The sequence below is a fragment of the Impatiens glandulifera genome, chromosome 1 (genome assembly GCF_907164915.1).
Source record: "Impatiens glandulifera chromosome 1, dImpGla2.1, whole genome shotgun sequence".
Lineage (NCBI taxonomy): Eukaryota > Viridiplantae > Streptophyta > Magnoliopsida > Ericales > Balsaminaceae > Impatiens > Impatiens glandulifera.
Window position 1 is genome coordinate 97,779,900 of NC_061862.1, and position 15,274 is coordinate 97,795,173.

At 33.4% G+C, this 15,274-nt stretch overlaps 1 protein-coding gene across 1 annotated transcript; it reads right to left on the reverse strand.

The window, feature by feature from the left end:
- Positions 1–1,975: 1,975 nt before the first annotated feature.
- Positions 1,976–9,971, reverse strand: LOC124937727. The gene is made up of 5 exons (XM_047478050.1): positions 9,917–9,971; positions 9,037–9,201; positions 3,353–3,387; positions 2,198–2,414; positions 1,976–2,106 (listed from the first exon to the last, which is right to left on the reverse strand). Exons 1-5 carry the CDS (start codon positions 9,969–9,971, stop codon positions 1,976–1,978), a joined length of 603 nt encoding a protein of 200 aa, XP_047334006.1.
- Between the last annotated feature and the right edge of the window lie 5,303 nt (positions 9,972–15,274).

Sequence of the window (15,274 nt, forward strand, 5' to 3'; positions counted from 1 at the left end):
TTTATATTATAAAATTTAACATGTTTATTTAATAAAATTAATTTGATAATTATCAATTTATATTAATATATTTTTTGATACGTAAAAATTTATTATCTATTACTAAAATTAATTAATGAGAAATATTAAAATTATAAAATACCATGCTAAATAAAACAATTAGAAACAATAAATATGAAGTGAAATTATATTTTTTTTTTATAAATACATGAAAACAACCATCTTCCCAATTAATAAAACAACAATTCTTATGTTCTCTTCCTAAATATATAAAATTATTTAAAGTACCTAATACAACAAATAGAAAATTAACATAAACTTAACATAAACTTCATATTCCATACATACTTCACGGATTGGAAGATGGTTGAACAAACCCAAGCACATATGATCGTCTCATATGACTTGGCAACGCGAACATAACTTCCGCTTTCGCAGGGTCCTTGTAGCAAATTTCAACAACTTTACCAACATCCATTTGAGGTATACCGATGCTAATTAGTTCATCAATAACATCATGCATCTTTGCAGCACTTAGAAATTTATATTTAGATTCAGCAATCAAAGCATTTGTAACAACATTATATTGTGATGCCATTTGGTCACAAATGGACTCAAATTTGGTACTAAAGTAGTCCAACTTTGAGTCAATCCTTTGTTGAAGAGGTTCTGATTTTTTCTTCTTGTGGAAACTTTCCCTTCTCGGTGAAAGTTTGTTTCTTTTCTTGGATGATTTGTTGTTTGATGAAATTGTACGTGAGCCTTGTGAGTGAGAGACGACAACGGGTTCATCTTCACCATCCGATGAAGAATTCACAATCACATTCTTTTGCCAACTAGGATCCATGCTTGCGTCAAATATATCTTCAGCTCTGAGCCCTGTTACCCTTATCTTTACCCACACCATGTCTAGTTTACGCAAATATGGGAATGTAAAATCCCGCAACCCAATGGCATTTGGGTGAGTCTATACAAAATAAAATAACATAACATTCAGAATATGTAAAAATAAATAGAAAGAACTACCAAAGTAAACGCTCAATAAATAATCGAAGAGAGTTTAGAACGTCTTACTAGACACCATTCATCAAACTACTGTTTTTCACATTTGATCTTATGCTCAACCTCATCCCACTGACAACCACTTTGCATACACATCTCCGCAATGAGATTGTACTTGCCTTTAAGATTTTTTTATCTTTGATTCAATGTGAGGAGTAGTTTCTTTATTGAAATCGGGAATCTTACGCATTATCATCTTACGTAGTTGACCCATGTAATTGTTCTTAAATCCAAAGTCTACTTTCCATAATTGATCACAAGCTAACTCTTGGAGGGCATCAATCAAAGCATCCACCTCATCATCAATCCAAAATTGTTTGTTTTTTCTACGTCCACGATAAACAGGTGTAGATGTAGACATCCTACAAAAAAACAATAATAACAGAAAATTGAATACAATATATAAACTTTATTAAATATAAGTTATAATTACAAAATTTCTAAAATATATAAAAATCTAAAGCACAATAAATGAATTATAGATATAAAAAACTATCAAGTACAAATCATTCAAGAATTAATTCAAATCACGTTGTTGTCATAATAAGCATAAGAAGCAAACAATAATCAACATTATTGTCATTGGATCTAGTGGACCACATGTTATACATATTAGTAGCCATATTATTTTTAAATTCTAGCCACTCATTACTTGGATTAATTTGTGTAATATGTTCTACTTCTTCGTCATCATCACTTTCCTCATCATTGCTCTCTTCTTCTTCTTCTTCAATAATTGACTCTTGTGGATCGACACTCATATATTTGCGAATCAAGTTATGCAAAAGACAACATGCCATTATGATGCGAACTTGGATTTGAATGGTAAAGAATGAAGGGGATGCAAGAATCTTTCATCTTCCTTTTAACAACCCAAAACATCTTTCTATAACATTTCTAGCTTTGGAATGCTTCATGTTGAAGTATTCTCTAGGGTCTCTGGTCGATGTCCATCAAATTCTTTCAGATGATATCGTTGTCCTCGATAGGGAACAAGAAATCCTTTTGCATTGCAATATCCAGAGTCAGTCAAGTAATAACAACCTTCATTGTTGAACAATAAATACATATTGAGTAATATGAAAAAATGAAAATACAATTTACATTGATGAATAAATATATCAATGCAAATTACCTAGAGGGACTCTTAAACCATTAGGTCTTGAAATTGCATCGCGACCATCATGTGCTGAACCCTCCCACCCAGGCAATACATATATAAATTGCATTTTTGGGCAACACACGCCTAATACGTTTGTTGAAATACAACCTTTTCTCGTGCGATACCGAGATTTATTCTCATTAGGTGGTGTAACTTTAATTAACGTTCCATCTAATGCTCCTAAACAATCCTAAAAATTGAAGGAGTTTATGATTAGCCACAATAGTCAACCTTACATAAACTAATTATTTACTCTATTTTTTATGTATTATAATATTAAAATACCTGAAAACATTTTCATCTCTCATCGCGACAATCCCGAGAGATAGGTTCTGGCTTCTTCAATAAAATTGGATGTAATTTCAAAATTGCATGAAGAACTGAATGGAATTGTCGACTCACAGTTTCTGTACTACGATAAAAAGTAGAGAAATTGTTCTACTTTTTTTATGATGGGCCAAGATATATATATAAACATTGCTACAACTTCCTCTATTGTTGTGTTTCTAGTCAGCATCAAACCTCCAATATATCTTACCATATCACACAATACTATAAAGGTTGCCATATCCATTCAAATTTCACTAATGCATGCCGCATCACACTCTAATGTCAATCTAGCCATCCATATAGTTTGAGAGATTATTTTTTCTTCTTTTGTTTTAATATCACGAATCCTTTCTCGAATGTAGGAACACATGATTACATAAGATTGAGCAAATAAAAAGATCAAGATATTGTTTGTTGTTTGTTGAACCAATAATAACTTCTTTAGTTTTCGTTGTTGTTCAGTAATAGGAGAGCGATCCATTTTCAGTAATAATGAAAATGAGCTGATGAGAAATAAGAAAAATAATAATATTCAACGATGAGAATCTCACAAAACCAATATATGTAACAAAAACAACATATATTAACCGGTAAAATACTCAAAATATATTAAATCACACCTAACAAACATAATTTATATATATCTACTCAAATAAAGGAAAATCAAATTATATCTACTCAAATGGAAGATCAAATATATCTACTCAAATAAAGGAAGATCAAATATATCTACTCAAATAAAGGAAAATCAAAATATATCTACTTAATTAAAGAAAAATCAAAATTATTTGTACTAACCTGGGAACTGAGAAGATGAGAAGCAGAACCTGAACCTGTCAAAAAAAACATGGAGAAGAGAAGAATAGAGAAGACGATAAAAGAGATTACATAAAAATAATAATAATAATAATAATAATAATAATAATAATAATAATAATAATAATAATAATAATAATGGAGAGAGTGGATGTAGTAAAAGGGGAGTGAAGAGAGATTGGAATGAGTTTCATTCCCCCAATATTGAGGGGATTGAATGATTCATGTATACTCGGAAATCAATTTACTATTCATCAATTAAAACCACGTACCAAACATCTATATTTATTCATTTTCCCATTCCAGAGTACAAAAACCACGTATCAAGTACGCCCTAAGTCCTCTTCAGACTGTGATTATATATTTCTAGTATGAAATGAATCAATTACTACGTTTATTACAACTTTATTGTTTTATGGATTGCCATGTTTCTTGGCAGAACCCATGCTTAGATTTGTTATTATAGCAACAGTAATACATTTAAGATGAATTATTCTTATGAGATGAAAATTTGAATTGGAATTAGGGCATCTAAAATTTTGGTTATATTCATGTAATGATTCTGATTATGTCAAGTCGGAAGAAACTACCAGAACTCTTCTTATTGATACTCTTTTCAAATAAAAGGTCACTAATTTTCTTCTTATTGATACCCTTTTCAAATAAAAGGTCACTAATTTTTCTTCTTATTGATACCCTTTTCAAATAAAAGGTCACTAATTTTTCTTCTTATTGATACCCTTTTCAAATAAAAGGTCACTAATTTTTCTAGCTTTATTGGCTTTCTTTTTGTTCAAGGACAAACTCATGTAGGAGTTCTTATTTACTTTTTCTTTCCAATCTTAAAAGAGATTCTATGTTGGAAGTTAATTTTTTCTATTTTTAAAGACCATAATTATTAATTCTATGTTGAACCCGATGGATGAATGTACCATAAGTTTAAAAGGAAGTAGGGTCGACGTACCCTGAGTGGAAGAGACCCATACATAGACAAGGAAAATGTGAGACTATTTATTTATTTTGTTTTTTTTGAAAAGTGATAAATTTTTCGTTGGTTCATAATTGACTTAAAGAACATAATATAATTGAGATGTGTTTAATATTAAAGCATTAAAAAGTAAAACATTATAAAAATAAAAATATCAATTAGACACAAAAATGTTAATGCAGTAAAGATATCAAGACACTAATTAATCGAACATATTAAAAATTTCAAAAGAGTCAAACTCGACATATTCATGAATCTGGATTCATTTATCCTGATTTTGTAGATAAGCAAATTAATCACAATTTATTTTTAATAAATGAGGATTATATAGTAGTGAAAACAAAATCAGCATATTTTGAATTTTTTTTTATTAAGTGAAGTTATTTAATTGATCATTTTGTGAATGTTTAAGCATAATGCAAACGATTAAGTTGTAAAAAACAAGAGAAACAAAATTTAAGAAGAAAACAATATTCCTAGAACAAAGCATGACCGCCATGAAAGTATGTAGGCAAGAAAAAGAATTTGAAATAGAGAGATTGTAGATCTACCCCATTTTGGCTTCCCCATCAAGGAGTGCGACTTATCCCCGGGTTGTTCACATCCTAAAATTAGTGAGGCCTCAATGAAATTGCAATTGAAAATGTATTTGTTTTGATTCAACCAATTGGACAATTTGTGTGACTTAATCGTAGGCGAATGAAGTTAATTTCATACAAATTAAGGAGAACGTCAATTCAACCCACCAAAGTTTAATTGTAGCTTCATAAAAATGCTACATAAACAGTTTCAAAAACATTATCTGGAATATTTTTTTTTTTAGGATTATTGATTTATAAGGAGTGTAAACAAAATAAATATTACTTTGACACAATTCAATTTAAAAATACTTTTCACCAGTTACTATGTAACAATTAATAATAGGGTTCTAGCAAAAATTTAATAAAATTAAACATATAATTTTTTTTAAAGTCCATCTAATAGGATATAAATGATAGTCGTTTAAGAATAACGATAAAAATAATACAAAAACAATAGTGTTTATCTAGTCACCAAACACACTCAAAACACAACGAGATTAACCATTTAAGCGTAACAATGAAAACATAAAAAAAAAATTCTCACCAACAAACAAAATAAAAGATAAACTCTAGCATTAATGAGCTCGGAGGTCTTCAAGAAGATCAATTAGTTCATCGACTGCCTCCACCGGTTTTTTGAAAAGATCTTCATATCGTCATAATAATAAGGTTGTGGATTAAACGCATTGGTCGACCCTAATCACTGAACATCATATGGTTCCTTTCGAGCCAAAAAGTCCATCAAAATATAACCGTGATAGGGAACTCATCGACTCAATCCAATTGAGCTCACATTTTTATCCAAACATTCCAACAATCGACGGTTGACTCAGGCATCACCCACTCAATGTCAATAATATTCCAAAGTAGGCTTCAAATCGCAGTCACTCATTTACAATGCAAAATTAAGTGAGGTACTGTCTCCACCTCTTTGTAACACATTATGCATTGACTATCTATTTTACACAATTTTTTCATACATCTATCATATGTCAAAGATCTCTCTATGCATAACACTCCATCCAAAAAACGAGATTTTTAAAGGGAATTTAGAATCCCTTAACTTCTCTCATAGAAAGTCATACGGGGAAATCTCCGCAAATAATTTGCAACAATGACCAACCTTAAAGGAATCCATATCTCGCCAACATAAGATATCACAAAAAGAATGAATCACCACCTTGCGACCCACTAAGAGCACCATCCTTTCATGTAAGGTTACATCTCTATCATTAAGTTTTCTCATATATCTTCTACTCGCGAAACTATTCGAACGTTGATCTAACATTTCCTTGACCGAAGAATTTCTACATATCGTGGTCGAAGTGATGGTAGGGAATAACAATGCAATAATTCAAACACGACACCAAATATTGTCCTAGGAGTTGATTAACTAGTCGTCGCCTATCGAGAATTTGCATTGTCCACAAAAAGACTTTCACATAGTAGAGATGTCTCTTCAAGCGTTACAACCAGCTGGTCGGGGGCTAGTTTTGGTGAACCATCCAGACCAATCCTTTCCATATTTGCATCTTATCATATCAGCCCATAAATAGTTATGCTCCGAAAAGAATCTGTTGAACCATTTTGACAAGAGAGCTTTGTTAAATTAATCCAAATCTCTAATTCCCAAGCCTCCTTGATCCTTGAATCTCTTCACTTTAGTCCAACTCACCAAATGTCTAAAGGAGGACTTAGAGGATCCCCGAAGAAATTTGTACATGAAAGTGAGCATATAAGTCAATGCACTCTTGATGAGGACCAACCGACCTCCTTTCGAAATCATCTTGCTCTTCTAGACAAGTATTTTCCTCTCTATTTTATAAATAATTGGGTCCCAAAAGGCTTTGGAGCGAACTTTAGCACCGAGAGGCATACCAAGATAAGTAGACGAAAATCTTCCAATGATGAAGTCCATAATACTTGCTAAATATGTTTTCCTCCTATTAGAAACAAAGTTTGAGAAGAAAATATTAGACTGGCCAATATTGACCCGCAATCCAGAGAATGCTTTAAACAACCATATAATATCACCCATATGTTTGATATTTTTACATGTGGCATGTATCATGCATATATCATCAGCGAAGAGCATATGAGAAATGGAAAAATGAGACAACATTACCCCGCAATCCATTCCTCTGATGAGATAGATTGTTTCACGAACTTGAACATTCTAGAAATCGCTTCCATGACAATAATGAACAACCTCGCCTTGACAAATACCCCTTGAACTTTCAAAAAATCCTTTAGGACTTCCATTCACAATCAAAGAGAACTTGGCCGACGAAATGCAACATTTAATCCAACCGATCCATTTTCCCCATTTCATTCTACCCATGACATTAAATATAAAATTCTCAATTCACGTGATCATATGCTTTCGACATCCAACTTAATAAAGACACACTTATCCCTTTGTAGTTTGCTCAAAAATTTATCGACTCTTAATAAAAAGCCATCTCATTAGTCGAAATTATCAACTCAAGAATCTCACACAACTTGTCTAATCGGTTTGAAATTCTTTATATCAATAGTCCCGGGAGCCTTGTGGATTAGACAAATTTTTTTCGTTAGGTTCATGAGGAGTTACAGGCGGCGGACATGCAGTATGTCAATCACAAATCCGCTGTTGGGGCTCTTGCGGCGCACGCGGTACATGTGGCTCTTTGAATAAAAGCTCTTGCTCTTGTTGGTATACAGGCCGGCTAATAGAACAGTATGGGAAAGAGGATTAGACAATCTGGGGGGTACAGGCCCGGCGTACGAAGAAGTATGTATACCACATTCCTATGTTATGCTTTGGTTCTTGAATCTATTTCCGTTTTTTGCAGTTTTAGAAAACTTGCATTTCCTTCTGGAATTTGGTTGGTTGAGGTTAACGTAGTCAAGCCTTTCTCTTTCTGTTAGGTTTTCTGTGCTTTTCTCCTGTGATCAAATAGTTGCTGTTCTTCCAATTGGCCACATTAATCGGAATAAGTTTGAATAGCATTCTCTAGGTTTACCATGTTTTGTGTTTTGGTTTTTTTACTGTAGTAAACAGCTGAGATATGTGATGATGGTACCTAGGAACTTTCCGATGTAGTGTCCAGAAAAACTTAGACAATTCTTTTTGTATGTACAGATCTCAAACATGTCTGCTACAATGGCATCACAATCACTGCTGCCAAGGATGCAGGTTAGATGTTGAGTTCCAACTTTTATCGAATGAAAAGAATTAGAAAAAATGTTCAAATAATTTCATAATATCGTATTTAAGGAATGTACAAGCCTTTTTGAAAAATTTCTATGTAAATCCATCGCTTCCCAGAGCCTTATCACTACCCCATTCCATGATTTTCGCTTCCACTTTCTCAATTATGAAATGAGCTTTCAAAACACTCTTATATTCCTCATTGATACCATCAAAATACACACCATCCAATTTTGGTCTGATCTTGTATGGTTCTTTGAATAAATTATTATATAATTGCACGATATTTTTCGAAATTATCGGTTTACAGTCGCGAAGAATTCTCTGAACCGAAATTGAGTTAATCGTAATGTTTCTCGCTTGTGCCTTTGATACCCCGTGAAAATATTTTGAATTTATATCCCCTTCTCTCAGATATAGCTCTATTGCATTGTCTTGCTACGTTCTCTTCTTCCTTATAGAGATCTAAAAGGTTACTCATCAAATAAATACGAGAATTGACTTCCAAAGAAGAAAGATCTCGGATCTCCTTCGTCCCATCAATCTCATTAATTTTATTACATAATTCTTTGACTTTTGTACAAAATTGCACGTTCCCCCACGTACCAACTTTTTAATAGCCTCCTTAAGTTCCTCAAATTTACAAAAAGATTCGACTGGGGATCTTGATTCCCCCACCACTCTTGCACTCGCAACGAAAAATCAACCCTGACCAACCACTTACTCTCAAACCTGAAGGGACGACATGTCCTAGCCACCTCTCTACGTTCAAGCACGATAGGTCGATGATCCGAACAACTCCAAGGATGGACCTTCTGAAAGATATTTGTCACTCCCCGAAAAAACATTTCACTAATGAGAAATCTATAGATTCGGGACTTGACCAACCCGTCTCTTTCATTACCTCTTCTAAACGTATATCGCTCTCCTTTTAACGGTGGGTCAACAAGCTCAAGATTATCGATAGTCTTAAAGAACTCACTCATTATGCTAGTTAGTCTTCTAGACCCAAATCTTTTAAGCAGATCCCTCATCTCGTTCATATCACCCACAAAATGATTGGCATATCCTATAAATTTGCCACTTTTAACAATTCGTTAAAAATTTGTGATTTCTAATTTTAGAGCAACGGTCCGTAAACCACAATATCACCCAACAAAATTTGTCACCCATATTCCTTAGTTGCATACTAATAGAGAATTTCTCACTTCAATATCTAACTTCTCAAATAAATCATCGCTCTAAGCAACTAGAATTCCTCATGACGCACCGATAGAGTCATCAAGAGCATCACAAGCACATAATCTCCAATTACATATATCCCTAATAATCCATTTATTTATATGCCGTACTTTTGTCTCACAAAAGAAATAGATCCCACTACTCATAAATCCTGCAAAATATTTTAGGATGCCACGTTTCACACTACCATTGATCCCGCAAACATTTCATCCTAAAATTTTCCCAATAATCTAAATTTTAGGCGGAGTATATCTAAATCGGCTTCGATGTTCGTTTTTCTAACTTTAAAAACCCTTGAGGGAGGTCATCTATCTTTTTTTATCCGACTACTCTAATAATTGTTAATCACATAGGGGATTTCACAAATTTCGGGCTATATTTCTAACTCTTTAGCAATATCTCTCTTAAAGGTGATTTAATTTCATTCAAAATCATGTAATGAATCGAAAATGTCTCACATACCCCTTCATCTGCATCGTAATCTTTATTTGATTCAACCGACTCTTTCTCTAATAACTCATGCACCCAAATAGACGACTCACCTATGGTTTCAGGATAAAGAGACCCGATTGACCTAACATTAATCGTTTCACCCATAGAAGTTCACAACTCTTCACCCTCTATTTCTTTGATTAGGTCACATTCAATTTTCATCTCTGAAATAGGATGTGGTAAACCCTTTGGTTTTTGATACATAATCACCTCAAGTATATTATGAAGCTTATTAATAATAGTTGGAGGAGTCTCTTCAGACTTTACACGGATATCAAATTTTAACTTGTATGAGGAGAGTGACATCTCATTATCCAACCCAAACATAACATGCGGCGATCCATTTACAATTTCGTTATCCCGACTCTCCTCCATCACAATACTATCTAATATAGGTAAATTTGTTTATAACAAGAGGTTCATCGTCACTTCGATGGACATTTGTAACCTCTATATCCCTGACTTCTCCATTACACTTCTTAAGGATATTCTCTACATTGTTTTGCTCTAGATCCGAAGGAGAAGACTGATGCGACATTTCTTGTTCCTCACTACCGAACATAAATCAATCATTATTTCACAACACAATCGATGATCTTTTGGGCCACTATTCTATAAACCGACATACCATTTCCACGTCGATCGTGTTTGGAAATTTCTTCCCAGATCCTACGCGAATCCTTTCCCACCCAACCTCACATTCCACTGATGTATTTTCATCCATCTCCATATATTCACATAACTCGTCTCCCACCATCTTCAAACACTCAGAGCTCCAACAAGTCGATAACAATCCAAATAGTCGGATTCAGGTATTAAATCTTTTCAATTTGGAAGGGCATTTTTCTGGCATACACCATGTTACCATCCCTATAAAACTCGGTTATATGTACATGTTCACTAGCATCAAGAATATTGTACTATTAATAATTTCATTATTCCCAATAGTAATGTGTATGTTATCAAGACGACGAATACATTCATCTACCATATTGATTAAAATCTTTGAATGGGGCGTAATAAAAATAGTGCGGACTCCAATCCAAATAACAACATACATTCTCCGAGAGTAAAATCTAGACAAAAACTCACCTCCAAGGGACCAATTCCAAGTCGATTTCGCTCCCAAATCGACGAAGACAAGAACCTACAAATCAAGTTCAAATGGCCCATCCCAAATTCGATTGTTCTTCATTTTCCATTCTTTATCTCAGTAATAGCCACTACATTTGTTCACTCTACCACCTTAGAGAACTCAAAAGATTGTGATCATGTTCTTTATAGTTTTAGACCAGCCACTCCAAACAACACACCTTCCACCATTCTCAATATCAGCATACGATGTAGTATCGAACACACAAGAAATATGTCATCAATGCACACCGGAACAACCCTCGCCTTTGGGCTACCACTATTTTCCTCGACCTTACTACTCATATCCAAGTTCAGCACAACCCTACCAATGTCAAAACCAGATTTAGAATCTATTTCCACCTTCTTACATCTCACACTCCTCCAGCTCACTTCCCCGAACCCAACTACTAGAGGTGGCCTTTGGGGCATCACAAACACTCGAGTCACATCTCACACTCCTCCAGCTCACTTCCCCGAACCCAACTACTAGAGGTGGCGTTTGGGGCATCACAAACACTCGAGTAAAGACTGACGGTCTTCACAAACCCTCTGGCTCCCACCACCACCCTTCTAGTTGACGATGCGAGAATGATACCGCCCTCACCACCATATTTTCTGGCTCACACTTGGGTATGCATAGCACCACCGATGTAATTAAGATCACTCTGTAACTATGAATTGCTTCTACATATATCCTTTTTGTTATAGTAAGGCGCAATCAAGTTATGATAAAAAGTTGTGACATTAGAAGGCAAGAAAGTCCCCCCAACAACTTAAACTTGTAAGCTTTTCAATGAACAATATTATCGAAAGTTACTTGCTATGTTGTTGGTATGATCTTAATAAAGTCGATAATCAGAACTATTCCCTTATCAACCAATTAACCAAGGGAATAGTGATTAACATATTGAATAAGTGAATAAACATGTATAGGGTAATTTTCCAAATCATGATCTTTATCACTTCCAAATCGAATAAATATTCAATGATGATCATGAGAACAAAGATACGAGCCCCCACTCATAATTGGCGAAGTCGAAGTCGTAAGTTCAACTCCTATGTACCATACAAACAAGCCCGACAAATCCCTTGTAAAGTTTTTTCAATTTCTCGATAAAGAGAAATAGAAGTAAGTAACAAACAAAAAGATAAATAATGGATCAACTAAGTCCTCTTGGGACTGTGATTATATATTTCTAGTATGAAATGAATCAATTACGTTTATTACAACTTTATTGTTTTATGGATTGCCATGTTTCTTGGCAGAACCCATGCTTAGATTTGTTATTATAGCAACAGTAATACATTTAAGATGAATTATTCTTATGAGATGAAAATGAAAATGAGTTTCATAAGTTTGAATTGGAATTAGGGCATCTAAAATTTTGGTTATATTCATGTAATGATTCTGATTATGTCAAGTCGGAAGAAACTACCAGAACTCTTCTTATTGATACCCTTTTCAAATAAAAGGTCACTAATTTTTCTTCTTATTGATAACCTTTTCTAATAAAAGGTCACTAATTTTTCTTCTTATTGATACCCTTTTCAAATAAAAGGTCACTAATTTTTCTAGCTTTATTGGCTTTCTTTTTGTTCAAGGACAAACTCATGTAGGAGTTTTTCTTTACTATTTTTTTTTCAATCTTAAAAGAGATTCTATATTGGAAGTTAGTTTTTCTCTTTTTAACGACCATAATTATTCTATGTTGAAACCCAATGGATGAATGTACCATAAGTTTAAACGGAAGTAGGGTCGACCCTGAGTGGAAGAGACGCACACATAGACAAGGAAAAGGTGAGCCTATTTATTTATTTTAATTTTTTGGAAAGTGATAAATTTTTTGTTGGTTCATAATTGACTTAAAGAACCTATATTTCTATGCGAAACAAATCAAGTTGTGATATAACTGAGATGTGTTTAATATTACAGCATTAAAAAGTAAAACATTATAAAAATAAAAATATCAATTAGACACAAAAATATTGTTAATGTAGTAAAGATATCAAGACACTAATTGAGCATATTAAGAATTTCAAAAGAGTCAAACTCGACATGAATCTGGATTCATTTATCTTGATTTTGTAGATAAGCAAATTAATCACAAATTATTTTTAATAAATGAGGATTATATCGTAGTGAAAACAAAATCAGCATTTTTTGAAATTTTTTAGTAAGTGAAGTTATTTGATTGATCATTTTGTGAATGTTTAAGCATAATGCAAACGATTAAGTTGTAAAAAACAAGAGACAAACAAAATTGAAGAAGAAAACAAATTTCCTAGAACAAAGCATGACCGCCATGAAAGTATGTAGGCAAGAAAAAGAATTTGAAATAGAGAGATTGTATATCTACCCCATTTGGCTTCCCCCTAACCCACACAAAAAGAGTTAAAACACTGGTTCATCAACTAGGAGTGTGACTAATCCCCGGATTAATCAGGTCCCAAAATTAGTGAGGCCTCAAAGAAATTGCAATTGAAAATGTATTTGTTACCAATTGAACCAATTGTGCGACTTAATCTCTTGTGGATGGTGAAGATCATGTGGTGAAAGTTTGGATAGAAAACCCACGAGATGATGGAATTGTGGTTGAAAGTATTTCCTTCACATATACTTATACAAGTATTTTCCTCACTTTAATATTTATATATATATATATATATATTATATAAATATAAATATAAATATAAATAAAATTTTGGTAGGCGGATGAAGTTCATTTCATACAAATTAAGAAGAACGTCAATTCAACCCACTAAAGTTCAATTGTAACTTCATAAAAATGTTACACAAACAGTTTCAAAAACATTATTTGGAAATAATTTTTTGGGATTTGTCCGATTGACGTTAGTAAAGACGGTTGTTCACAATGTAGCAAAGGAGAAGACCATCATGGGTCTGATGAAAGCTCTTTCTGATATATATGAGAAACCATATGCTAACAACAAGGTAAATCTAATAAAATGACTTTTTTTACCTAAGAATTGTTGATGATACTTCTATCACTACTCATTTGAACGAATTCAATACAATTGTGAATCAAGTGCTATCTGTTAAGATTGATTTTAGGGATGAAGTTAGTGACCTAATTTTGTTAGAATCTCTATCAAATAGCTGGGAACATATGAGGACAACAATTAATAATTTAGTGGGAAATGCTAAACTGGAATTTGTTGAAGTTAGAGATCATATTCTTACTGAAAAAGTTCGTAAAATTGATTCTGGTGAAACGTTCAAAGGTTATGCTCTGAATGTGGAAAATAGGAGCAGAGGTAATGATAGAAATTTCAACTGAGGTAAGAACATATCTATGTCGAGGAGAAGGAGGAGTCAGTCCAAGTCTGGGCAGACATTTGAGTGTTGAAATGGTGGTAAATAGGGTCATTTGAAGAGGAACTGCAAAGAACCAAAGAAAAACGGTGATGATAAAAATGATGCATCCAATGTTGTTACAGAAACTGTCACTGATGCGTTACTTCTGTTTGTTGATAGCCAGATAGATTAATGAGTTTTGGACTCGGGAGCGTCTTTACTACTCACAAAGATTTAATGGAGAATTATGTTGATGGAAACTATGAGAAAGTTTATCTCGCAGATGGTGAGCCACTGAATATTGTTGGCATGGGGGACATCAAATTGAAGATGGCAATGGTTCTGTTTGGAAGATTAATAAGGTGAGACACATTCCAAGTTTAATGCGCAATCTGATTTCTGTTACACAACTTGATGAAGAAGGTCACAATTTCAGCTGTGGAAATGGTGCGTGGAAGGTGACTAAAGGAGCAATAGTTGTTGCTCGAGGTCACAAAACTGGAACATTATACACGACTTCAACTTGCAGAGAAACAGTTGATGCTGTAGTTGATGAATCGAAGAACATTGAGTTGTGGCATTGTAAGTTAGGCCATATGAGCGAAAAAAGAATGAAAATTCTTTTAAAAAATGGACAGATTCCAGAACTGAAGTATGTTGAACATCATTTATGTAAAACTTCATTATTGAAAAACAGAAATGGGTGAGTTTCTTGAAGATTGGGAAGGAGCTCAAGAAAAAATGCTAGAGTTGGTACACACTAATGTGTGGGGATCTGCAACTGTTTCTTCTATTGGCGGATCACACTACTACGTGACGTTTATAGATGATTCGACGAGAAAGGTATGAGTATATTAGTGATTTGAGAATGATTGATCTTCTACTCTCTTTTAAGACAGTTCCACCTCCAATTATTTTTGGAGATTTGATTAATTTTCAACTTTTAATAGTTTTCTCA